The 27,175-nt window shown below is 33.3% G+C and overlaps 3 protein-coding genes across 5 annotated transcripts in view; 2 read left to right on the top strand and 1 right to left on the bottom strand.

Annotated features, from left to right (window-relative positions):
• Nucleotides 1-4,004, top strand: part of tsr (Cofilin/actin-depolymerizing factor homolog tsr) — a 30,967-nt gene extending 26,963 nt beyond the window's left edge. For both annotated transcript variants that reach the window (XM_068768202.1, XM_068768201.1), the window contains 3 exons: nt 115-305; nt 1,314-1,445; nt 3,278-4,004. In XM_068768202.1, coding sequence (XP_068624303.1) covers nt 115-305; nt 1,314-1,445; nt 3,278-3,398 — 444 coding nt within the window. In that variant the 3' untranslated portion in view covers nt 3,399-4,004. The remainder of the gene's footprint in view (nt 1-114; nt 306-1,313; nt 1,446-3,277) is intronic.
• A 1,954-nt stretch (nt 4,005-5,958) lies between these two features.
• LOC137924871 (adhesion G protein-coupled receptor L4-like) lies at nt 5,959-13,850 on the bottom strand. Its single transcript, XM_068768254.1, has 8 exons — nt 13,556-13,850; nt 13,322-13,476; nt 12,542-12,712; nt 10,978-11,160; nt 9,662-10,075; nt 8,073-8,306; nt 7,058-7,170; nt 5,959-6,526 (listed from the first exon to the last, which is right to left on the bottom strand). Exons 1-8 carry the CDS (start codon nt 13,848-13,850, stop codon nt 6,433-6,435), a joined length of 1,659 nt encoding a protein of 552 aa, XP_068624355.1. The 3' UTR covers nt 5,959-6,432.
• Nucleotides 13,851-14,358: 508 nt separating this feature from the next.
• LOC137924845 (leucine-rich repeat protein SHOC-2) lies at nt 14,359-21,746 on the top strand. 2 transcript variants are annotated; one of them, XM_068768224.1, is made up of 6 exons: nt 14,359-14,932; nt 15,837-15,999; nt 16,362-16,457; nt 17,783-17,936; nt 20,013-20,128; nt 21,466-21,746. In XM_068768224.1, exons 1-6 carry the CDS (start codon nt 14,442-14,444, stop codon nt 21,517-21,519), a joined length of 1,074 nt encoding a protein of 357 aa, XP_068624325.1. In that variant the 5' UTR covers nt 14,359-14,441; the 3' UTR covers nt 21,520-21,746. The 2 variants fall into 2 exon arrangements, with proteins under 2 accessions (XP_068624325.1, XP_068624324.1); XM_068768223.1 differs by having other exon boundaries at nt 21,448-21,746.
• The last annotated feature ends 5,429 nt before the right edge of the window (nt 21,747-27,175 follow it).

Below are 27,175 nucleotides of genomic sequence, written 5' to 3'. Positions count from 1 at the left end.
AAAAGGCCATTGATTTGTATCTGAAACAAGCTGTTATTGCGGAATTTATGGTAATGAAGTTATATTTTAGTAAATTTCAGAACTGTCTATGAATTTGGCTCGTTTCTGTTCCAGGCGTCTGGCGTGACAGTCTCGGACGCTTGCAAAACCACCTACGAGGAGATCAAGAAGGACAAGAAGCACCGTTACGTCGTCTTCTACATCCGCGATGAGAAACAGATCGATGTGGAGACGATAGGCGAGAGAAACGCCGAGTACGACCAATTCCTCGAGGACCTCCAGAAGGGCGGCACTGGCGAGTGCAGGTGGGTAACTCTAGCTTTAATCATAGTCATTAGGAATATCTTTGTCCCTTTCTAATTCAATTATTCCTAATAGACTAGGTAAAGAAAGTTATGTAAACTATGGTACAAATCGGTGCTTCCCAACCTTTTTTCATTCCCATCACTTTGTCTTTTAAAAGTACCGATAAGTCCGTATAAATCCTAAACATGTCTACGATTTGTAGATATAACATATATAACACAGGCCTCCCTGTAGATTTTTGATAGAACCAGTTTTAAAGGGGCCTGCATCCGGCGTCTTACAATAACATTGACAAGATTGCCTGTCCACCTTGAGTGTGAACGTCCCTACACTTGCCGGTCCATGGTCATGGTTCTGAGGCCTACTCACTGTCACTTCAACTTGTTAATCTTCTGGGCTATTTCGGTTACTCCTGTTCATTTTGGAATCTCATTCGTGATTCGATATGGTAGAGAAATACCGAGCATAGTCTTTTGCGTGGCTCGATGAGAGATCGTGAGCTCACAAATAAGACCCAAAGTGAGAAATCAGTACACAGTACATTTCAGTGTCGTAAGCCATCACTAATGACGCACACTAGTGGCAGACTCTGCATTGAAGGTTATTTGGTGGAAAGATGATATCATTTTAGTATTTATATAAATAAACTATTACTTCAATATAATTTTAACGTAACCACTAATGCAACCCCATATACCATAACTAATTGTTAATGAAATACTCCGGAGACCATTCTTATTAATAAGAAAAATTATACTTTCCTAAAATAGAATTACGCTTTCATGAGTTGATCTATACAATGTGTTTATAAATAGCAGAGTTCAATGTCTTTTATACATTGAATCATGTTTCTAAAGTAATTTAAACGTAATAATATCTTACGTTGTCTGATAAACTTCGTATATATTTATGAATGCATTGAATGAAAAATGTACGGCGTGATATATATACTATACTACAGATGGATAAAAAAATTAATTCTAACAAAATTATTGACTATGTTTCAGATATGGTCTCTTCGACTTTGAATACACGCATCAATGTCAGGGTACGTCGGAGGCGAGCAAGAAACAGAAGCTCTTCCTCATGTCGTGGTGCCCGGACACCGCTAAGGTCAAGAAGAAGATGTTGTACTCTAGGTGAGTCTATTCATCATCATAATATCAGCCGATAGATGCCCACTACAAGGAAACCAACCTCCCTACAAAAATCACCACTAAAAAATTCACAGATTATGAGATTCCTTTTGCCTTAAATTTATAAGCAAATTTGGTTCGTTAATTATTTTTAACAGGTCAACATAGTCTGTGAGCGCAATATGTACTTAATATGCACTGTATTTAATACTAAATGGTTTGATATTCATGTATTGCGATAGTGTTAGGTGTGTGAGCTCTTATCTGTGATATTCATTACAAGTTTGTGTTAGACATATTGAAATCAATGTCATCAAAGAATACATAATGGAATAATTGTAATAAACCGGGTGTTACCATATTTCAACAGAATCTTATCAAAATAATAAATGGTCAAGTAACGAATTTTGCACCTATTGATGTTCTATTTTTTACTATAAAATCTTTGGTTTTAAAAAAATTTTTCACTTCCATGTTTTTGTTAATAACCCTTTTATAATCGACCGACCAAAAAATTTTGGAAGAAAGTCCCATTCCTTTAATATATAGTATATAATTAAAAAAACAGTGTCTATAATTTGAAAATTATAGTCAAGTATTTCAAAATGGATAAAATTTAAAATAGAAATTATAACAATTTTTTTGCGTGTAACCATTGCTGATCAGATTTCAGCTTAACTTAAATTAGGGGCAATCTGCAGAGAGAATTTTTTCATATTCAGTTTTATCATTCTGAAATGGATAAATGTTTATATAAGGTATAAATTAAAGCAATATAATGTAACAATGACAATTGATACTTTGTGTCAAGTTATTGTGTGTGACAGTGGTGCCCAGCTCTATTTATTATATTCTGAGCCATTTGCCAAAATTTGTAATGTTTATGTATGCAATTAAATATGTATTTAAAAGTTATGCAACAAAGTTTTTAGCTTTAATTTACCGAAAATATTTGTTTGAAAAATTTTAATATGGATAATTAAACGCATTTATTTTTTGTAAGTTAGAAGATACTTATAAACACTAACATAACGTAAAGACCACTTTTGTAAATTTTTCCAAGTCACAATCCTCTTAAAAGCCGCATTTGGCTCAAGAGCCGTAACCTGACCTGCCGTTTCCAGTACCTAAGATATTAGTACCACTGTTTTGCCCACAATAATAGACCGGCTCAATAAATTTGCGTTTGACGTCGTCGTAATTAATATTTTACGAGGGTAGGTCGTAAATAACTCGGTTTCGACGGCTTTGCGCCAATGAATCCATTTCTAATCAGAATCCATTGCTCTTAAGTAAATATGTATATTTTAATAAATTCGTCTTCAGCTCTTAAGGTTTTTTTTATGTGAAACCTGTTTAATTTACATAAGTTCCAAAAAAAAACAGGCAAATTTCTATTAACTATAAAAAACTATACATCACATCCAATGTAGATAAGAGTAATTTAATATGTAAAATTAATTCTATGATCTTTTTAAAAAGAACATCATTCACTTAAACTAATAACTTATTAATCTTAGACAATTTATTAAATGTTTGAATAAATATCTTAGAATTTTTTTTATTTTCAAATTAAGTCATTATTTTAAGAATCATATATGTTCAATTAAAATAATGATTTAATTACAACTTAAAGCAAAACCTTATCATTATTAACTGGCTATCTGTTCTTAGTTTACCTCTACTCAGCTAAAGGAATATTAATACTAAATTTAGTCCTTATTTTTCCAGAGATTTCGTGATAAGTCAGTACATAATTGAAATTTTTTTATGTATTTATATAAATATTTTTGTAGTTAGTTTAACCTTGATTTCATAGAGCTCGTTTTTTGCAGCTCCTTCGACGCGCTGAAGAAATCGTTGGTTGGCGTACAGAAATGCATCCAAGCAACCGACCTCTCGGAGGCTTCGCAGGAGGCCGTAGAGGAAAAATTGCGCGCCACCGACCGCCAATAAACCAAGCATTTAACTTACCGCCATCACCGAGCTGCCGTGACCCGCGGGAACGTGACCTGCGCGAGATGTGTGACCCACGCGAGACGAATGACCCCGGTTAATGTCGCGTAGGTCACGCGTCACGTCGCTTCGACGCCCCCGCGTTCCGCACTCTTGGGTTTCTTTTTTTATATCATTTCAATTAGCTTTCAGATCACCGCGGCGACGGTCCGATGTACAAACAGACAAACGACCCATTTCTGTGTAAACCAGCGGCCGTAGCCGCGCGGAAACTATATAGCGATTAAGGAATCTTTATGTGTAATAATTTAAATTATACTAATTATTATATATATTTTCCTATAAACTAAAGAGTAAGTTAAGCTCAAACTAAACGCAACGGATGGGACGCGTCATGACTTTTTTTTCTACGGTTCACGCCAGTAGGCTTTTATACTGATTAGATTGTAAAATAAAACGGGGAACGATTTTGTACGGTCGCCTAATTCTTTCGTTTGAGATTCAACTCGCTAACGTCGTAAGCTTAAGGCTCGCCATCTGCGGGGCGGGCGGATGAGTATTTTGTAACCAATTTATCCAGAAATACACTCGATATAAGTGAAATAAGTTGTTTCATTTCCTACACATTTTTCTTCTTTTCAGCCGATGGACGCCCCACCACAAGGCAATAGGTCCTTCACCAAAGATTGCCATGATGACTGTACTTAAGCTGTTCACATCCTGCCACTTCCTACGATCATAACTATGTTCAACTAGATAGCCTGCTTACCCACGACACGTTCAAGGGCTCATGGTCGTCACCTAATTTTGGGCCCCAATGGTCCTGCATGAGTAATGTGCTGCAGTACCCTTTCAGGCGAGGGTTGAACTCCATCCTGCAAACTACGTTGGGCAAGATAAGATTGTTCTTTTGCGGATGTCGACTCCTAGTATAGCTCTGTCTACTATTGAAAGCGACTGTCTCGGATCTGTAAGCCCATACTGGTGAAAAACTCGTCTTCACGCATTGCGGTATTATAGACAAGATCTTTTGGAGCTCCCGGGGTAGCAAGAAGTGGGTCATTGAATTTCATGATAATAAAAATTTTGTGAAATTCAATCTATTGACTAATCAGAGTCTGAAAAAATTACTGAGAAGTGTTGCCACCAATTAAAACTTGAATAAAATTATTACAAAATTATCAAAGAAAAAAATTAGGAACTATTTAATTGCAGAGAAAACTTAATAATTATCAAAGTAATCTTGATTACAATGAATTGTTCACATGTTCATCTAATGGATTTCTATCTAAGTAAGTTTAGAGAGTAAAATTTGGTAGGAATATTCATTTCTCTGTGTAAGGATTGGCCAAGAACGAATTATACGATATTCGTCCCACAAGCATGAAATTAAGGGAGCATTCATAAAAAAAGTTAATTTGAAACTAGGCCATATAAGAGCTTAATACTAAGTTTTGCCTATAAATGTATAAAACTTCGCCACAATGTTTTTTATTGACATGAACAGATCTTTCTCTATACTATACTATGGGAAGAAGGCGGTAGACTGCCCGTTTTTTTTATAAACGTAACTATTGATTAATGTTACGAATAAACTTAATTGCTATCACTCGTACATGGAGTCACACATTTCATTTAAAAGAAATAAGGAAACAGATTCCATCTTTCTTTTTCTGAATTTAAATTCCTTGTTATATTTAATGAATTAAAAAAAAACAATTGTTGATGTATTTTGCCAGCGTATGGTTAGTATTATATTGATTATTGGATATAAATAAATAAACATTTTCAACATTAATTAAACCTTTATTGACAACACGAGACTTGTCACAAAAATATTACCTAACATACGGTTAATTTATGACACTTATATTTAAAAATAATTTAATAATATAAATTTATTGTAGAAAATTGATCATAGGATAGAAAGTATTTACAACGTCAATTTAATAAAAGCAGACCTTGAAACGATAAAAGAGAAAAATTTTCCTTCAAATTTATTCCATTTTCAAAAATACTGCCGTATCAGAAATTCAGTTTCCAATGACAAACTTAGAGACATTGACAGAAGTAGATGTTGCACTTAAAGAGCTGCCATTAATTTTGGATGACAACAAGTGAAAATCGTAAAATTGTAGTTTTTTTACAATAATTTTTTTGATTGAAGTTCGTTGCCGGTCTGCTTTTATGTAATAAACGCAAACTACTTTTAAAGGCAATAGGACTTTGAAGCAGTCTTAGAAAATCTACTTTATTATAGGAAAGAATATCGTCGAAAAGATATGTTTTAAACATGTAACAACATATCTACGTACTAATTCTAAATATTAATTTAAAATTTTATCACATTTGAAGACTAGAATTTTTTATTATTATATTTGTATAATAAAATTCCATTTGCATTTTACACGAGTTCCGATGGACGAAGTAAGCCAAACTCAGAATACTACATGCTATATAATACTTGTCAATTAACTCGTACTAATGCTTAGGCCTATGTTCCCTACCTTTGCGCTATTTTTGTTGACGATACTATACTTGCAACAAAAAACACATAATAATAAAAACATGAAGCACCCACTAACAAAAAGTAAAACAATAGGAAATAAAGTGTACATAAATTATTATTGAAAAAAGCTTATGTTATATTCCTAAATATATGGAAAACACTAAATGTGTGCTAAATATTATTGTAAGCTTTTCCATGAATAGTAATCACTACAATAAGAAATTTACAAGCAAATAACTTCGCCCACTTTATTTGAGATGACATTTTTAAAAGAAATATCGATTATTTTAATCGATATCACGAGCGGACTGTATTGAAATGTCCAAATATCAGATTTTTTGACTTAGAATTCTTTTTCATTGAATTTTTAACAATAACAGACAAAAAGATAATGTTTATCTTCATAAGTATGTAATACTGTTAACGTTTAAAGATCGTATCCCTCCATTATCAAAGTCAAGGGATCGTTTGGCTTGCCAAGGAATGGCAGCGCTTGCAATAACCATAACGATTTTCAATCATCTTTTATATACTGATGGTGCTTATCGTATCGGCTGGAGCTGGAGTGCCGTTTGGTTGCTGTACAGCCGGATCCAATAACGGAATGCTGTCCGTTGTTCTGTAATATATATAAATAATATATTAATAAAATATAAACATTTAATTAAAAATCTCGAATTTGATTTTTCCTTGTGTTCAGGATCATGACCCATTTTTCTCTGATCATATCAAGTTTTGTCTCGCTCGATACCACACAGCCCAGAGCAATATACACCACCAAAGGGTGTATTAACAGCTTTATAATTTTGTCAGTACAAGTATTCCGTATGGAACAGTAATTTTACATTACTTCTTAACTCTCATATTATAAGTATATTAGCATGTACTTAGTGAACACTTTCAAATGTGAGAAATTCCCGGACTATCAAAGAGTTTGGCCACCCTTGGTATAGTATAATTTATTGTAAAAAAAACATTCAATGATGACATCTAATAGGACAAAAAATTAAAGTACAATGGCATTCGTATCACATTCAGCAATTTGTTCTAGACAATGAATTGGTGGACTTGTTTAATACGGAAAATTAGAGCAAGTGGTCGTCAAGCGATAGATGTTGTTTTTCACATAAATGTAAATCATAATCGTTACCTTATCGGAGCAAGTGCAGGTTCTCCAACAATTTCTTCACAGCAGGTTGACACTGGTTTCTTGTTCACCAACATCGGCAAATTTGTGCAAATGGTTGCGCAAAAGTACGCATACTAGAAAAGTAAAACAAAAATTTTTTGTATGGGCTGTTAGAGTTAATTTAAATTTCTTTTATTTGATAAAACATGTTTTGAAATAATTCTAATCATTGAAGCAGTGGTAGCCTAACCATTTTATGGGTCATAATAAGATATTTTTTTAAAAGAAATTACAGCAAGTCTGGCAAGGTAAAGATACATAACAGTATACCGACATGTTCTTGAACCAAAACTGCAGGATATATACGATATCCATAAATTCGCTTATGTCGAAAAACTATGACATTTGCGGGGCTAATAACATTAAAAACAAATAAACATAATTTGTTTACAATTTATGATTTAAATTGTTGGATGGACTATGTTAGAAGTCAGGAAAGCTACATCCAAAAAACAAAACAGAAATATATTCAAAAAGTTGTTTTTAAAATTAATTAAGTTATAAACAAAACGTAAACTTTTCTTTTGAGATTTTTTAAGAAATAATTGCGTTAATAAGTACATTTTAGCTTCATTTAAACGGTAAATAATTAATAAATTCCATGTGGCATTATCGCAATTTTCAAAATCTGTTTTAATCTTAAACTTTTAAAGTAAATCTATAAAAGAATTTTCTATCCATATCTCTATAATTTGTTTAGAAGAGCCCGTCAAAAAAGTCAGATTCATATGTGGCTCGTCTACCGGACCATTCATGAAGTTATAGTTTTTAATGTAAATAATAATAAAAAAACACTGCATACAAAGAATTAACAGAGGCTTATCATCTGTTACTCATTACCTTAATTATAATATAATTATTAATGTTCTTTTTATGCTTTTTGTTGTACAGTTGTCATAAAAAATACTCTTTTTTAATATCTCCAAATAAAGCAAAATCAAATTTAGTCGTATAATAGACATATAATTACACATACCATAGTCAAAGCAAGGACCAAATAAATAGTTGGAGTAGTCCAGTGTCCAGCATTCTCTATCGCAGCAACGCCCATCACCCAGTTTATAGCGAAGAATGGTTCCAGCACAAGGCAAAGATTTAAGTAAGTTTTAAGTTCATTTCCTTCTGTTCCCCAATTGAATTTCATCCACAAAGGTTCCCCGTCAACGGTTGCGCTTCCTTGGTCTTGACCATCTTTATCGGAGCAATTTGGCTAAAAGACAATATTGAATTTTAAAACTGCTTTATTAAATAGATTAATAAACACCCAATGTAGATACGGTCAGCAGGACAATACCTATTTATACCTAGATTAAATAATACATTTCAGGGGGAGGACATTTAAAAATATTATTCCTCGTTTTAAAAAAGGTTTGCCCACAAACTACTACTACTACTACTACTCCGCTAGCTCAGTGACTCAAAGTGGGTCTTGGCCTCCGAAGCGAGAGACTTCCACTTTCCTCAATCTTGCGCCATCGTCTGCCATTGGCTAACATTCAATTCGCGCAAGTCTGCCTCAACGCGATCGATCCAGCGATAACTGGGTCTACCCACTGGTCTTCGACTCCTCGGTTTTTCCAGGTCCAGTTTTCCAGTCCTTCACGCTCCGATCCGATCCCATTCGCTCCAAGTGACCAAGCCAGCGGATTCGTTGAACTTTATATTCGCCAATGATATTTGGCTGTGCTACTATAGTCTCGATTTCGGCCCACAAACTAAATTAAGAAAATTATGTCCCCTTATTTTAAGTAGAAAACGTCCCTTTTTTAATATCTTTAGGAGTGAGCACTTTAGATATATGGAACTTTAGAGATAGAGGTTCTTTAAAATCGTATGTCAACAAGACGATTGTCCTCCCTTCGATTAAAGTGTGGTGTCGGTCGGGACTTACACGTTGGCAATTGGGCGATTGTAAGTACCTTCAAATGTGATAGCAAAGAAGTTTCCATGTTATTAGAGATTTTCAACTATGCTGTAACTCATCAAGATATCTTTAGAATAGTAAAGTTTGGAGACTTGAAATTTGCGTAAAATGTTTTTTTTTATCATGTAGAGATTAGCTAACAACGAATTTTATAGAGTTCCAGAATCAAGAGGTAAGGAAACATTCCTTAAGTTCGTAAAGCGGACGAGAGACAGCTGCTGAATTTTCTAACTTTACTTATATTGAAGTACAGTTCGTTTTACTAAGTCATTATTATTATCATAATTTCAGTCATGAAATCCAGTGCTAGGCGTAAGCCTCCCCCATAGATTCCTAATAAGACCACTACCGATAAAAAGGTACAATTGTTATTTATTAATAGTGTTATAATTTTTGTCAGCTTTACTAAAAGTCTTAGTGGTTTTGCTAAATGCTTACTCAATAAGTATATTAAATTAGCCCATCAATAGATAAAAAAAGCTTATTTAAAGTAACAATTACATAAATTAAAAAAAAATATCTATCTTCATTTAAAAACACAAACAATAGATATTATTTTTCGATGTTTAGTATTGATGTAATCTACATAAATAAAATGATAAATAATGGTACAACAAAATTTTTAAAATGGTAACACTGACCTCAATTCCTTCTTCGGGACTACCTTCGTTTGGTAAACCAATGTTGACATAACAATTGTCATCTCCTGCGTCATAATCCTTATCCAAAGTTTCCGAGCTGTCAGTATTTTTCCTGCTTGTCCCAGCTATATAGATGCTATCTAATGCATCACCATTTTCATTCCTAACATTAGGATCAGCAGTCTCATTTTTACGGAAGCTTGCCTCGTGACGTTCAAATAGTTCTTGTAATCTAGTCTGAAGCGACTCGGATTGTTTTCTATTAACCACTTGTAAACCGAGTAAAATTATTCCCGTGTTAACAATGATCAAAAGCATAGCGGGTACCATGAAACCCATAACCATTCCCTTTTCAAGCGACATCCAACAATAATGTTTAATTTCATATTGTTCCATTGACAATGCGTAGTTAAACTGTAACGTAATTGGATGATAAGTATACATAGTGATTATTTATATGTGTCTTTAAAGAGGTGATATATAGCTTTTTAGTAAAGAACTTATTTTGTACACCTACTTCTAATCAACCTACATAAAGTGACCACTTTGAAACATGTTACGTTAATTTATTCTTTTTTCTGGCAATACAAAGTCTGCAGAGATAAATAGTAAAGAATCATTGATATTAATATGTAGTAATCCTAATTTTATAAAACGTTTCTAATATATTTTATAAAACTATTGATTTTTTATTGAGCTTTACATAAATAAATATATTAGCGCTATTTAATTTCTCTCATCCCTGTATAGCAGTAATAATAGAACGAACGCTATTTAAGAGACTTTCGCAAGAGCAATATTCCTGGACAATGTGCCAAGCTACATGGTTTATTTTTTTGAAAATAGAATAACGTGAATTGTGTCAACAATTTAAATTGTGTAGATAAAACCATATTGTTTTTTTTATCAAAAACGCATAGCTATTTTAAATGTAAAATCATTAATGCAAACATTATTACTTTGTTCTTACAATCTATTATAATTATTGTAGTAAATTTATGATAATTTAGTAAAAAAAACGTGTTAAAATAGTTTGAATTAAAAAAATGTACGTATCAAACAGTATTTATAATAATTTTCGTAACAGTACCTTGTATTACTAATTCTATTTTTATCATTAAATCAAGAAATCTTTATTAAGTCAATATGACTTGAACTAGTATAAAGTTAATATAACTTGTTATGTTGACAATAAGTACCAATAATAGGAGTAGTAATAACAGCATATTGCAATAATCGTTTATACACTTAAATAGAATAATAGCGTCGAGGATAAATTAATAAATTTTAAAACTGTTTGTCCTTGTAATACATACCATAACAATAAAAGCAGGTACTCCGTAGGCGAACAGATAATTATACTTTAGAGGCATTATTGAGTTGTATGCGCAGTATTCAGTCAATGCAGCGGCCATAGTCACAATCCACGTGGAGCATGTTAGGTATGTGTAATGCAGAAGCAAAGCGATCTTCTCGCAAACAGCCGGTGAAGAGGAACCCTGTAGATAAACATATATTTATTTATTTATTCGTTATCAAGCAATCAGTAATTTTCGGGTAGCGATCGCGAGCAGGTATATGCGAAGTGGGGAGGAATCCTACTGGGTGGACTAACGAAATAGTCAAGATCGCGAGAAATCTCTGGATGCAGGCGGCGAAAGACCAGTAATAGAAGTCCATAAGTCATAAGAGGCCTGTGACTCGTAGTACGCCTCTAACGGCTAATATAATGATTCGTCACCATCACATTTTTCAGCCGTCAGACGTCCAATGCTGAACTTGTGTCCTAGTGCCTCCCTCATAAACTTTTTATAGGACCGACAGAAAGGGGCGTTCATCAAGCGTTTTCCGACGACCTAAACTAGGTCATTTGGCCACCTTGTACGCGCTTGCCCGTTTGTTACCTCCAATGCAGAACAAAATAACCATTTATTTTGCACGCTCTGTGCCCACCTACTGCTACATCAACTTGCCATTCCGCTGATATTATTCATATAGATACAGGTGGCTGACAAACGCAATTCTTGTTAATGTCGTTCCTATTGGAAATCAATAGGAGAGGCCTACGTTCAGTTGTGGACGTTCTATAACTTAAATGATTATAGTTTTAATTAGCTTTACTCTTAAATGGTCTTCTCTAATTTACTATTAACATTATATGATCAAAGAGTAAATTTTCCAAAAAATAGTAAATAAATTATTTCTATTAAACATTAATAATAATTTTGATGTTAAATTATATAGATTAATGATATTACTTCATGATAAAATCCTTTGCAAGCCTTTTTTAATTTAGAGAATAGTTTAAAATACATATAATTAAGACAATACAACAAAACTATACGATAATTTTGAGCATCCTCAAACAAAATTATAAACGCATATCGTGCGACAGTCCAAGTCAAGTCCATGCTGACTAATCCTTGTCACTGTATGGGGCGTCCACCCAAACCGTAGCCTCCGAGGCAACACGAACCTAGTTTCTGTAATGACGTTTTCGCTAAGTGACTTCTGTGCTCTATAACCTCAAAACTTAGTATGTTTTTTTTAGGACCGCTCTTTCACTGTTGCCCAAGCGGCGCTTGCAGAATTCCGGGGTTCGTGGCAGGCCACAGAGTGTTCCTAACCTTAGACCTCTGTTAAGGTAGCAAAGCTTGCAGATTCCTAGGGAAGCCCTGGCTGCGGCCACTATATGCTACTACTTGAGCATATTGAGTGGTCGTCGAGCTCTTACATCGCTTCGGCGGACGTACCATGCTGTAGGCCTATAGGTCATCACGAGAAGAATTCCGCTTGGTCAATAGTGCTGGGAAAAGAAGTAGCAACATAGTAGTAGTAGTATCTAGTGTCCCTTTTTGTGTAGCTATTTAAGATACTAACCGATATTGCTTTCACGTATATCATCATACACACTATGAAAGAACAACAAAGGTTGACTACGATTGGATACAATTTGCTCTCCTGTCGAAATTTCGCAGCGTACTCGCTCAATATAATCCACAGTAATGATCCAAGTACTGTGAGTGATGAAATCGCTGTATTCACAAATATCTGTTAACAAAATAATTAAGGTCTTAAAAATAACTTAAAGTAGGATATCATTTAGCTAATAGATAAGTAATAACAATCTGCCCCTTAGAAGAGTCAAGAAATATGTGGCAAAAGTCGTGTATGTTCAAGGAGTATTTTTTTTCTTTATGTTCGTAAATATTCTTCGCGGTTTCTAAACGCACCTTTAGAAATCTTTCAAATCATTAGTATTATAGAGTAATGTCTAAAGTCGTGAGAAATGGACAATGTTTAGTATTAAAAAAACCCTATGTGCTGGATATGGTAACATGATAGCTCAACGCGAAGAACATATTCTTGTTTTACAATCAAATTAGCACCAATTTATTCTTTTTGTTCGTATTAAAGGAACAAAAACGTTATACGAAAATATTATCAAAAATTTTCTTTCAAAGTTTTTTTTTTAAGTTCACTTACAAATTACTACTTAATTCTACGAATAAATCGCATTTATGCTCAGTAACTATTCTTCTTCTTACCTAAATTTAATCATCATTACTTATATGCACAATTTTTAGGACAATTAGTTACTATGTGTGAATATATATGTATAGAATCAGAGGCAAAAATAATGTAAACATTATACTTTACCAGTATTATATATTCATTTCGAGGTCCATGACAATTGCTAAATCCGTAAAGATATGTAACACTGTCAATAATATTATGCTCTTTAAGATCAGCATCTGCTAACGAGTCATCTGGCAATTCAATTTCATTCTCTCCTTTATTGTCCATTTTTATCGCTAAAAAAAGAATTTAGTTTTTTTGATGATTTCGCATATCACTAGATAGAAACTGAGAAATAAAATACATTACATTTACCCAGATTTTTTGAAAATTCCTCAGGGTTAGGATAGAGAGGTGGATTATCATCATATATGGAAGACGTAAAATTTGACACGACTCCACCATATTCAGTGTCGTAGGATGTAATGTCGTAATCAGTACGCTGGTCAGCTCGTGGGTAAGTGGCCTTGTGATATTTAATAGACACCGGCTGGTAAGATCTGTAGGCATCTTGTTTCTGATTTTTGAAAAAGCTATCATCTACACTTGATCTTCGAACATGGTGAAGAGTTTTGTTTTGCTGGGTAGCTAGAAAATTAACAAAACACATTGATACAAATTCCACATTTCACAAAAAGATTTTTTTTCCAATAGGCACCTGCAGCATATGTGAGAAAATAGAGCAATAAAATGGATTTTTTAAGAATAGAAACCATAGTTATTTTTAAAGTAATAAATTTAAAATGTCAAGTTCACTTTATAATATCACAAAGTAAAATCATCAGACGGGTCACAATGTTTAACGTACTGTACTTTACATCACTTGTTTATTTTTAATGATATCGATCATTTGGGGTCCTAAAAATCGATACTATCTGTTACGTTTCTTTACACGACAGCTAATTTATAGGCAAACAGTGTAGATTACCATTTTTTGTATATTTATGTTAGCATAATGTATCTCGTATTGATTTTATGAAAAACCATACAGAATCCCTAATTTCTTTGCCATTGACTAAAGTTCTAGTTGAGTGTAAATATAAAAATATTAGCGGAAGAAGTTTTCGGCGTCTAGCAACATTTTTATTTTTTGTTGTCACTTGTCACCTGATCGACTGTTGTTTGTCGTCGTCCTAATCACCTTGTCAGCAACAAATTCAAACGCAATACATAATGCAATAAGACCAAAAATAACTTCAGGATGAGTGCTATATTAAAATTCATCCGTGAAAACCACATACTGGCAGTGATAGAACAAGCAGTTGCGAAAAAGAAATCCCGTTTGAGTCTTAACGCTTTCGAAATAACTGAAATACCAAATTTGCTTTACACCTGCTTGGACGTCGAACACCTTTACTTGCATAAAAACAAAATATCTACGATATCGGTGCAGCTTACCCAATTGTCGAACCTTACGACGCTGACTTTAGACTACAACAATATAAATTCCTTACCATCTGAGATCAGTAACTTGAAAAATTTGGTTAATTTAAACATCAGTTACAATCCTTTAAATGAACTTATACCCGAAATCGGAGAATTGGAGAACCTGGAAGCATTCTGGTGTAATCGAATCGGACTCAGGGAGATACCAAAAGAAATTGGTAAATTGACGAAACTGGATACCTTTGGTGCGAGGGGCAATGAATTAAAAGAAATACCCGAAGAAATGACCTCTTTGCAAAAATTAAGGTAATCTAAAGATGTTTAAACCACTATTAATAATTAATTTATCAAAATTACCACTTTTCATTGGACACTATTCTATATATACTAATATAAAACTAGGTGACTTATTATTTTATAAGTACACTTGCTTTCCGAATCCTGAAGTTAAAACACTTTACAATAAAAGATATCTAAGCAGAAAACAATAAAAACCTATCATTTATTTTCATTAAGTTGATAGTCTGTTATAATGAAATTTTGAGTGTACTTTATTTTACAATGTTATCATGTTCACATATGCTATGTTTAGTACAGAACATAACTTTGAATCCATCAAGTTTAACTACTTAACAATTATGTAGGTATTTTAATTTTATTATGCAGCATTTGGTTCAGCACAGTTTATTCTTGTGCTTATGTACCAAATCAAATGCAAGGCAGTTTTAAGGTATGCTCTTATCAATATGGATCAACTAACTTCTATCCAATTCCTCTTATTTATTATTATTTCAAAGAGTTTGGCTGTTAATAGCTTTGCTGAACTTGAGAAATAAAGATGTGCCCATTAATGCAATCTATATAGCTATAGATCCTGTTAATTTATAAATTGAAAACAACCACAGATGTTTTTGATTGGAATTAACATTTTAGTTAAGATTAAATAAAATTTGAATATAGTGTCAACATTATTTTATAATTTTTTTTTGGGTTACTTGCGACATATTAAAATTTATTTTTGTTTACATCATACTTCGTACATGTAGAATTCTATTTAACTAGTCACATTAAAAAAATAATGTAACATTTTCCAGAGTGATACCTTTGTACAGGATGATTAGAAATAGAAACTTTTTTGCTGTTATTTAAGAGTTATTCTCGTCTTAGCAATGATATGAATTAACACTATCAATTTTTATTTATCTTCTAGATGGTTAACTCTAGAATACAATCAAATAGAAAGTTTACCAAAAACAATGGATAGACTTGAATCGCTTGTTCATTGCAACTTGAGGAATAACCAAATAAAGGAATTCCCTATGTCCATTATGAAGTGCCCAGACTTGATGTTCTTGCAGCTCAACAATAATCAGGTGAATTACTTTGTCTGTTCTTTTCAGGATAAATAGTGTTTTTAATTAGAAATAAATTGAATAAGAAACTTAAACTTTATTTTATCTAGGAAACATAGTACATATTACTATTAGTAACAATGCCATGAGTTGTCTGAATGCTGGGAGATTCAAGTAAATGCTCTCTCTTACTGTGCCACCTGTCTATCATTATTTATACCTACCAAAATTATTTACAGATATTAAATCTCCATGATTAATTTATAACAGGTGTACTTTTATTATTTGTCTACCCTACAATAATCTATTGTACTATTTTACATTTACAAATATGACTACCCTACTGTAATAAGAAAGATTTTATTGTCAATGTATTATTTCAGATTTCATCCCTGCCAGACAATTTCGATACGAATCCGTTGACAATGCTGGAAATGATTGATATTCGGTCAAACCCTATCTGTGATACACCACATCTTGTGAGTAACATTTATTGTATTTGATTATTTAAAGTCATTTCATATTGGAATATTCACTTCTAAATACTTTTTACTGTTGGCATTTTCATATAGCCTCATTAGTAATGACCTTTGTTTGTGGTAAACAGTAGTAAAAATAAAGTTAATAAATAAATGTTTTTTTGGGAATAATTGCCTAATTTAACAATTTTTTCACGCTTAGATATAGCTTTAATATGATGATAGATGTCAAAGTGCTGAGGGTGTATCACAACCTCTTTACTGTAACTAAGCTATCAGGCTCTCAAAGACTTTTCTCATATTATAACTGGATATAAAGGCACCATTAAAATGACCTCCACTAGGGCTGTTTTTTTTCGTGGGGTACCCAGTAGGACAGAGAAAAAAATAAAACAAATTATTTTTACAAACATGTTAAAACAAATTATGATCAAGATTATGAACAATTTATTACTTTTGTAGTTATCTATTGAATATTACAAAGCAAAGTTTTTCAGTATTGATTCCCGCTAACAATAAATGCCAATTAGACCACATCATGGCTCCTGTGTCTACTCACAAAAAAAGTCTAGACTTTTGTTATTGTTGCGTTTTTTCTTACAAACATTACTAAGCTGATAATAATATCGTTTTTAAAAATGTTACACATGAAAAAAAATAGTTCTATAATAATTGATTTTTCATTAATATATGTTAGGGTTGAATAATTTTTTTAAAATGAAATCTCTTTACTGACACTAGTTGTATCTGACTGGTTTTTGTCTGTTAATGTCTTTGTTATTATATAAATGTTAAATAAAAAAAAATTATAGACTTAGTTTCCAGTGGTTCAGGTTGACCATTTGGTGTGACGAAAAAATGGGGTTTCTATTTATTAAACTCTTAAATAACTCGACAGCGAAGAATTAAAATGTTGGTCTGATTTCTCTTATCAATGTACGCTGATAATATATGAAAGTAAAGTTGGATGGAATAACTTTTTTGATTTTTTGACGTCCACTCAAAGCACAATCAATTCTCATCTTATTCTTAAACTATTTATTCGTGGTTGTAACTGCCGCAATGATAATTTTCGTCCGCAACTTCGAACCCTCGGAAAAAAATGCCAAATGCCTTTTGAGCAGCAGTATAGATAAAAAAGGAGAGACTTAGCTTAATATTAGTCGAGAGACACAAACTGTTATAGGATGTTATTCTTTTAAGAAAGTTATTGAGTTTGATAAATATAAGTGAATTGAATTAAAAAAAATTAGTGACAAATTGTTTCTGAATTTTTTTTTTGGCAGAAATAGATAGTTGTTTATACAATGATTGTATATCTACAGGAGTATCCACTGGTCCGCTTCAGTGAGGAGGTAGTCCCCAACCCTCAGCCATCGAGCAGCAGAGCGCATGCTACCCAGGCCCTGGCCGTTAACGCGACAGCGCTCAGGTTACCAGCTGTACCCGCTCCCAGGCACGGAGACCCACTTGTCATTGGTATGTAATGCTTACTAATAATAAGTATTCCTGATTTGTATAGCTTGGACGTATTATGATCAATAGCTCGTTTGAAATGGCACTGGACAGGGCCCATCGCTCGTAGACTGTTGGGGCCAACAGGTTCTTCTAAGAGCCGAAAAATGCAGAATGGGTAGGACCCCCAGTAGATGCACCAACAACATATCCACAGTGGTGGTCAGAAGTTAATAAAATACGAAAGCACAAGACCCGTTATTGTTGTAATATTTGGTAAAATAAAAAAAATGTCTTGCTATGGGTGATGATGATACAGCCTGAGCGATCAACCGATTTTCAGCACCCACTAATCCGATGGTACTATGGCTGCTACCCCCGTCAGAATTAGCGGCGCTGCCAGGAACTGGGGACGTGGTTTCTTTATTTTTACACATAAAGTGGGTATGTACCACTTCTCACTGTGCTCCCTAGTTACGGCAACCATGATTTGCTACCATTCTATGCGCCGGTAACACCACGACATTGAAACGTGGTCTCTCACTTCACTAGCCACGTACCCGTTTACATGATTTCTACTTGACGTTGATTTATGGGACATCATGTTTATAGACAGACCAGCTGAATTAATACTAGGACCTCTATCGTAGCAGAGGCCTGTATGTTGTTACAACATACATGTAAGCCGACTGTCCCGCATTCGGAGGACTTTGAGTCGACTCCGAATGCCGGTTAGGTATAAAGATTTGCGAGAACTCTATGGTCTCGCTCATAAAGGAAGACGAACATTCCTCAAGCTTTGTAGAAAAATTGTGGCAGACACAATAAAAATAAAAGAAAACAGTAAATACTAAAATATGTAACTGTAAATACAGTACCCAGCAATAAATATTACACATCGACCTTCGGAATGAGACAATCGGCTAATTTCGGCTTTGTAGAGCACTATCTCTTTCCCACACTACCTATGTGACGTTTTGTCAATCGTTGTATTTCGTGCGACGGAGCTAACGCTCCACGAAGCCGAAATTATCCGATTGCCTTTTTCTAAAGGTCAATGTGCAATATTTATCGCCGCGTACTGTAATAAAATTAAGTATATAGCAAATTTTGGAAAATAAAATAAAAATAATGAATTGTAAAATCTGAGAAACGAGATGACGACATACAGGTTTTGAAAAAAAGGGACAATTGGTATGAAAGAGAAAGATAGAGGAAATGTAGAAAGCAAGACAAGAATTTAAGATGTCAGACAAATGACAGAAGCAAAAATAAAAAAAAAATATTATTTAAAAATAAAGTCCGTGTCTCAAAAAAGATAAGGATACGAGAGGTCTCCAGTAGCGGGAATCATAAAAAAGAAATATATGTAAGCTCTTTGTTTTGTATACTGTTCCTTTTTTCATGTATTCACGCGTACAAAGAATGCGTGGATCAACGAGCGAGGAACAATTATGCGTTCAATATTACAATTTCATTAATAATTTTTATTTATCATATGATAATTTTTGCACAAATAAACTATACGTTATTATAAATAAGATTAAAACTTTTATAATTAAACTACAATTAATATTCGGGTACGTATTGTTACGTACTGTGGGTTCTGACTCGAAATGAAACACCACTAGTTCACAAGGAGCCTTTTATTCACAAATCAGACGGTCACCCTACTTTAACACAAAGTATACTTTCGTTTAGTCCAAACTTCGCTTCCAAACAACTTACCAAATAATCACTTTGTATCACTGATCGTAGATCTTTTTAATGTTATAACTCGAAAAATAACACTGATCTCTGGACACAGGGAGTACACCTATTTATACTACGGAGAAGGTTCTAGTAAGTTCGAGATAGTACTCTGTTAGAATTTTCGAGAACCGTACACAAAAATCTATAACTAACTTCAAGCTCACGCGTGTTTACGGCAATTATTGACCCTAGGGTTCCGTGTTTATTGTTTAGAGGGTTCTGTAACACGTGCTTTGTAACAGTATTTTATATATTAACTTTACTTTGTCATACGTCGACATATTTATTAATTTTTATAAGCAGCGCCATGCATAGTATTTGTTGTTATCTTTGACTCATTATCAACAGCTGAAATGGACTTGGACGCTTCATCCATTGAGTCCTCCGAAGATTGGGAGAACAGTGTGAACAGCTCCGAGCTGGATGTTCAGTACCAGAGTGATGAAGAGCGCGCCGAGAATGAGGTAAGTGGAGACAGCGGCTGTAACTAGTATTATCTGCTTAAATTTGACTTTTTTGCACAACAGAATAAATATTTTTTTTTGCTTGTTTATTTCCATAAATTAGCTTGAAAAGGGTAATTTTATTAAATGAATATATTTTTATCCTCGTTAGGTGGCCTTTTATAAAATGCTTTGCTTAAAATCTCACTTTTCTTTCTCCCCCTCGTTGTCACACTACGTTATACTCTCTTCGACAACCCCCAGGAATTAATACATCCTAAAAGTTAGATCAACTCTGAAAATAATAGATAATCTTGAAAAAATATTGATTATTTTCATAATAACAACATTTAAGTAAATTCATAAATATCTATATAAAATAAATTGATATTTGTGTCTTATTAAAACCCAAGAATACCTTGATCGATTTTGCTAATTTTAATCTATAATATATATGTAAAGTTCTGGAAAAGTTTAAATTGTGAAAAACATAAATAATAAGCAACGTGTCATACCCAAAATGAGAATTTATTTTTTAAATTGATAATTGACATTAAAACCATTGAAATCTTTGTCTTTTAAAAAATGAAATATATCACTTGGTTGTCAAATATTTATAGGTGCGTCCATAAATTTGTCTCAGGTGTGTTTTTTTGGAATGCAAAATAGGTATTGTATGTTACAAAAACAAAAAAGCGTAAAAGTATCAGTTCGTAAGTATATGTTCACCCTGTGATACAGTCTGAAATAAAAACAAATAATTTATTTATTGTTCAGGCATCTAAAATCGGCATTGAAACTGTCTGTCCTCCGTCCTTCCGAGCGAAGGTATTTTATGAACGGCCCCCTATGAATTAATTGATCGCATAAAAATATATTATTTTGCTTTGCAATTTGCTTTTGCTTTATTATGCTCTGCATTTTTTTTTAAATAAACTTATGACAAAACCCTCTCCCAACTCTCTCCTTAAGAGAATGATTTAGCCATGCTCTAAACTCTCAAAAAACTCTTCTCTGTTGTTATTAGTGTTACAAAAATGTTATCAGCTTTTATTTGGTTAAGAATAGTTACAAGGCATATGATTTGGCACGTCGACAATATAAACCTTTGTAAAACGTCTTTCTATAGAACTTTTTATTTCTTGCACGGTGCTTCGACAGCTTGGTATATATGTAAGAGTAACTTGCTGTTATTTTTGACGTGCCAAATCTAATGCCGCGAACTATTTAAACTTTGTAATTTAAAAAAAAAAACTTATATTCAATTTCCCTCAATCCTTCGATCCTTATTCTGCATGTTCCTTAAAAGTCGGACGGTTGTGTTAACACGCTAATATTAGATCGCTCAATTCTTCCAGGCTATCGGAATGGTGTTGCCAGAGCTATCCCGTTACGCTTCAACTGCGAGCTGAATTACTTATAATCATAAGATCCTGAAAACTTATCAACTGGCAACACGGATCAACGTAAATAACGCTGGTCAAAAATATCTAAATATCTCTTAAATGAATTATGGTATTCCATATTTATATTAATTGTAAAATTATAAACATTTATGTGCGAGATATAATGGATGTAGGTCAAAAATTTCCATCTCATAAATAGCTTTAGCGCCAAATATAAAACATGTTTAATTCGATATTTCTCTCGATTATTATTATTAAAATAAAAAAAGATTATTTTTATATTCATTTGGAAAACTTTTTTATGCTCAAGTAATAATAATCTTTTAAAATGTTTAGAATTGATGTAAATCAAAAATCGAGAATTTTCTACTTATTTAGTATTATCTGTGGCAAAAGTTTTTTTTATAGCTCATTATATACTTAAATAATATATTTACCTATTTAAGAATTTACAAAAAATGTCTATATGAATATTTATGTTTCGCTTTGTATATGAATCGGTACGGTATCTAAAAATTATACCGAAATTGTACTAGTACCAATTTATGATTAAGTTTACGTGATCACTTCGTGAAACGTGCCAAGATACGTTTGCACGCGTCATTGTGACGTTAAGAGGTGCTATTGTTTAGAACAATGTATCACATTGTTCTATTGCCAAACAATTCGAATTAGATTTGAAAAATTTTGAAGTTTGCTGACGTATTATGGGCAATGTGACCTTTCCCGCCTTTTATTTTATAGGAAATAATGAAACTGCTCCGCTAACCGTGGCTCTCTGTTTTGTTTAATGATATAAATTTTAATATATCATTCATCACAGCCGTAATGTGGGCTATATATCTGAAATTTCACTTTTCTACCCTCGTCACGCATTCTATTCCACCCCCCACGTAAATATTACGTCCCAAAGGTCCAGCTTTCCCTAAATAAATATCTCAAACGTTAAACTCTCTTAAGATTCCCACTCTCGCGACTCGTTTCACCTCTAGTAACATTAAGCGATCTACTCCAAAGAGCGAAATAGATTTTTTGCAGTCCGGAATTTTTTCGATACAAAAGTTCTTTCCATAATAGGCCAACGCTTCAAACTATTTGTATATACGCGGCCCAATATGATGAAGTTTAATCTGTCGATATGTAATATTTTTTATATTAAAAATCCATACGTTAAACCGTATTGTTATCAGCAGGCCTTTTTCATTAAAATTTTAGGCGAAATATGTTCACTGATATTACAAATAGAAACGGTAGGAAGTAACTTGTAACCAGCGTGTTTCGACGATCTCGTTAAGTTCGTTTGACCATTATGTCGATGGACATGCTGGTCTTTTCGGTTTTTGATCTCCACTTCAGAATCCTTAGGTCTGAGCGGCCACTACTTCAACTGGGAAATTCGCTGAGCTATGATGTATACTATCGTTCTTCATCGATCTCGTTGAGAAATCCCGACCAAAGCCTTCTAATATGAGAAGGGTGTCGTATAATGTCCCAAAAAAAGTGCTTTAAATTTATGATTTAGATTTTCGGTGTAAAAGTGTTCAAAATAATTAGGGCACTCCGCTCACACCATACGCCTCTGTTAATTAAACTCATAACGTAAACTACCAGTTAATCTAACATACACTTCGAAATATATCTTTACTTGATAAAATGATTACATAGATAAAAATATATTAATGATGTGTACTTTGGATAAGTAATACAAAACACGTATGTTTCTATTGTGCTAATATTAACGAAAATATTTCCAGCCAAACACAATTGTGCGAATTCTGTTGATATATCTCCGTTCCAAATCGAAACAAAAAAAATATATTAATGTGTAAAAAAATTAAGGAAAACAAATTTAATTATAATTTATTATCAGAGTCCTAACTTCATAACAATGCCAGAAGATACCGATTTAATAAAAACTAGAATCAGGTATGACTCATCTGTGATGATATCCTTCATCAAAAGCTAAGACGGTTCCAAACGTTCCCTAGTCTGTTCAGCCCTGAGCATAAGCCTGCGAAGATGGCCAACATCACCGGGCTTTTGCTGCCCACATTCAGCGACCTTCCGCGATCTTTTTTGTGGTAACCCTCACAATAATAGAACAATTAATTCATAAACTTTATAATCGCTTAAAACTTCTTCATACTGAGATAAATTCCTTTTTCAAATTAAGATAATGAAACATATTTATTATTGTTTGGCTAAGAAATTATGGAAACGGCTTCAATTATTTAATTTTGCAAATGCGGCTATTTTCAAAATATGTCCTCAGAATAAACAGGTGCAATTTACTGTCTCACTCCAACAAGCCGGAGCAGTTAGTTATGCATCTCACTTGTATCGCTTTGCGTGATTTTTTCGATACGAAAATGCTTTTCATAATTAGCTATAACATCTTTAGGTAAATTTATTTTTTGTTAATAAGCTTCAATGTTTTGTTTGATAGTATTTATAAAATTTTTTTGTGTATATATATAGATTTTTAGTGTAGGAGGGTTTCAGAAAGACAAGTTTTTTTTTCTTAATTTATGTACAACTCTTGGTCAATGGTTATTTTATTTATCATTTAAAAACTAATCGGCTTTATTATGGAAATTCGTTTTTTTAGAAGATTTTTTCACAGTGTTATATATTTTATATAAGTTTTAGATTTAATATTACGTAGTTAAATTTTTTGGAACTAAAAACTTAAACGTTATATTAAGCTTTAAAAACCATGTTTATTATTTTAATGTTATTTACGATAAGAGAGAGAGAAGATTATACTTACCTTTCCTTAGCCAATTTACATTCGATCTAAAGAAATTTCACCAAAGTGACTTTTTGGCGACAGATAATATATAATAATAATAATAATCTATTCAAAATTTTCTGGTGAAGCGGACGTGGTTTTTTAGATAAATCTGCCTATTGAATCATCACTATTCGTGTAGTACATATACAAAGGAAAATTTCACGGGAGATGGCGACTACGCTATACTGAATGCATTAATTAAAATATTTATGTTTAATTTTGATTTCACTAAAATATCTTCGTCTTTCGTCTTGCTTCGTCCAAATAGTCCGTTAGCTGCATTCAGGTTATAAAAATATCTTCATTATTTTTAAAATGTTGAAATGTCACTTCGCTTTAGAATCTGTCAGTCAACATTATATCTGTTAGACAAATTAAAGAAAGATGTTCAAATTTTTGGTATAAAAATTACTAAATTCATATTAATAAAATCCAATTGGCACGTTCATATAAACAATTTGTTATGATTAGTCAAATGGTATATTGCAATACATTATGGTAACATATTATATCATCATCATAAGACATAAGTCTCGCTCAGAGATCGCTAGGAAAACCGGTATTGGAGACTGACGGTCTACTTAGTGGAGGACTTATCCACGTCGCGTCTGATTCCTGGTCGCACGAGCGATGTCATATAAAAAATACAATTTTTAATTTGAAAATATAACTATCCGACCAGAAACGATCACTTTAATTTGAATAAAGGCATAGTACTATTTTCTGTTTAATCTGTGGTAAATATATGAACTATATTTCCGGTAGGACAGATTAAATATGACATTATAGTTGTATACATATCTTGGTGTTTCATAAATATAAAGTTCCTTTTTATATTTCATTGGTGTAAAATAGATATAGAAATACCTTGACTCGACAACAATACTTAGTTGTGAGAATCATCATCCTATAATACAAAATTAAAAAAATTACCTTATCTCTGTAGTTGTACTATATTGTTGGAACAGTGTGAATTCCAACAACTAAATGTAAAATTAATAACAGGTTTATAAACGTAACAATATGTATGTAGTGAATAAGTCTCATGCGAATCTATTATTAGAATATTATCTAAAGGGTTTTTATTGGTTACTCTGCATTCTTAGATCCGGTGTAGTTAGTTTCAATTGTGGTTGCTATGAATGTCATTCTCACGTACCACTAAGCGACTCATTATATAATCCTCTATAATTAGCAAGCAAATCGCACAATTTGTTTAGACACAACGTATACTGCCCTCTTTGCCTTTGGAATGTTAATCAGAAAGTTTAAAAAAAATAGATAAAATTTGGCTTTGTATACTCTATATACATTATACTATATACCAATGTGTATTTTAAATTTTAATCTGTATTAAGATCTGTACATATCATTGTTATCGATGTATAAACTTTCGATTTTAATATTTAATAAATGTAACTATCGATGGGGAAGATTGTTTTATTTCAACACTTTAGTTTTTAAGAAATTTGGCATTAGTCGGTGTAACTCCTGAGGATGCCCTATGGAGGGGTGAAACACGTGTTGAGTGATTAAACGGTGGTAGTTGTGTAATTCGCATTGTTTGTCGCATGCGCATTTATCAGCAGGCTGGCGGGCACTTTATTGCACGACTACTGCTGCATAGCGGAAGTAGCCATATATTGGTCCTTTTCTTATTAAGAAAAGTCTTACATCATCATCTCATATGCCCACGACAAGGCCTATCCCGCGAAGATCAGGCCTGCGCTACCATTATTCAGCAGCTTTCCTCGACCTTGACTATGTCATCAGTCTACCTGGTGGGGGGCCACACACGCCGCGTCTACCAGCTTGTCTACCTCTCTACTCTAACATTTGGTTGCGTAAATACAGTTTCATCTATTTGTATGTAGCATATATAAACGTAATACCGCAATCATGTCGCAATCGGTATGCTTTGGTACATCAAGTCAAACAGATGAAGTTCATGCGGTGAACAGAGTCACGGGATCACCCTGGTTTATACCATCTGTTTGAAATGAAGACATCCACGTAGTAGAACGTTCCTTTTTTAGCCCGGTTTATAAAACGGACAACTACACACTTTTTTCACTGTACCGTCACACACATCAAATAATTAAAGAGACCGTGACGTAGAGCAAAACCAAGTGTGGTTTGTCATCTTACAAGTGCATATAGGTATCTAAACGCATTTTAAGACTTTTCCATGCATATATGTGCTTTCTACCTATGATTCATATGATAGGATACTATTTTTCGTAAGATACATATTCGGAAGTGTGAGTCACTGCCTGATGAGGAGAATGAAGGAGGCTGCGATTGAAAATACGCACACGAGATATCTAAGCATAGACGGCCTGACGTATGTTCTACATCCGCTTTAAATATACATGCTCTCTATATAAAAATATTCTGATATGCATCTGAATGTTTGATTTCTTATTATAACGTATCGGAAATGAGTAGATCCCTACACAACGAAAGTAACTGACGTAATGCATTGCAGCGGATTAGCGAATTGAAGTGGCAGTGAGGAAGCTACATGGCGCCCAGAACAAATGGCCGCTGGTGTCTTAAGGATATGGTGGTGACCACGGGCCAGGGAGCGTAGCATAGGACACCCACAAAAAGGACAAATGACCTTGTTATAATCTTTGGAATACACTAGATGCAAATCGCTTACAATCGTCGGTGCCGATATTCATGGGAAACGGGCGATTCTTTGAAACGATCGGTGAATCTAAACGGATTGCTAATTTCGATTGCAGAGAAGGATGAAGGAATGTAACATCGCCTCGCTAGTTAGGTAAGAGGGAGGACGCCAGATCTTTCCGGGTTACTAAAGGAGTATAATCGAAACAGTTATAAAAAGGAATGACAAAGGTG

The sequence above is a fragment of the Battus philenor genome, unplaced genomic scaffold (assembly GCF_028537555.1).
Source record: "Battus philenor isolate CCGP_79_NKW_IND1 unplaced genomic scaffold, ilBatPhil1.0.hap1 SCAF_25, whole genome shotgun sequence".
Classification (NCBI taxonomy): Eukaryota; Metazoa; Arthropoda; class Insecta; order Lepidoptera; family Papilionidae; genus Battus; species Battus philenor.
This window is presented reverse-complemented; position numbering and strand designations above follow the sequence as displayed.

What these genes read in the sequence shown, in the direction of transcription:
- LOC137924871 (XM_068768254.1), bottom strand. Translation starts at nt 13,850, where the DNA reads ATGTGTTTTGTTAATTTTCTAGCTACCCAGCAAAACAAAACTCTTCAC. An exon ending in GGAATTTTCAAAAAATCTGG is followed by an intron (nt 13,477 to 13,555) that starts GTAAATGTAATG and finishes TTCTTTTTTTAG; the next exon opens with CGATAAAAATGGACAATAAA. An exon ending in TACCTGCTTTTATTGTTATG is followed by an intron (nt 10,076 to 10,977) that starts GTATGTATTACA and finishes ATTACGTTACAG; the next exon opens with TTTAACTACGCATTGTCAAT.
- LOC137924845 (XM_068768223.1), top strand. Translation starts at nt 14,442, where the DNA reads ATGAGTGCTATATTAAAATTCATCCGTGAAAACCACATACTGGCAGTG. An exon ending in CGGAGACCCACTTGTCATTG is followed by an intron (nt 17,937 to 20,012) that starts GTATGTAATGCT and finishes CATTATCAACAG; the next exon opens with CTGAAATGGACTTGGACGCT. An exon ending in AAGAGCGCGCCGAGAATGAG is followed by an intron (nt 20,129 to 21,447) that starts GTAAGTGGAGAC and finishes CGCTAATATTAG; the next exon opens with ATCGCTCAATTCTTCCAGGC.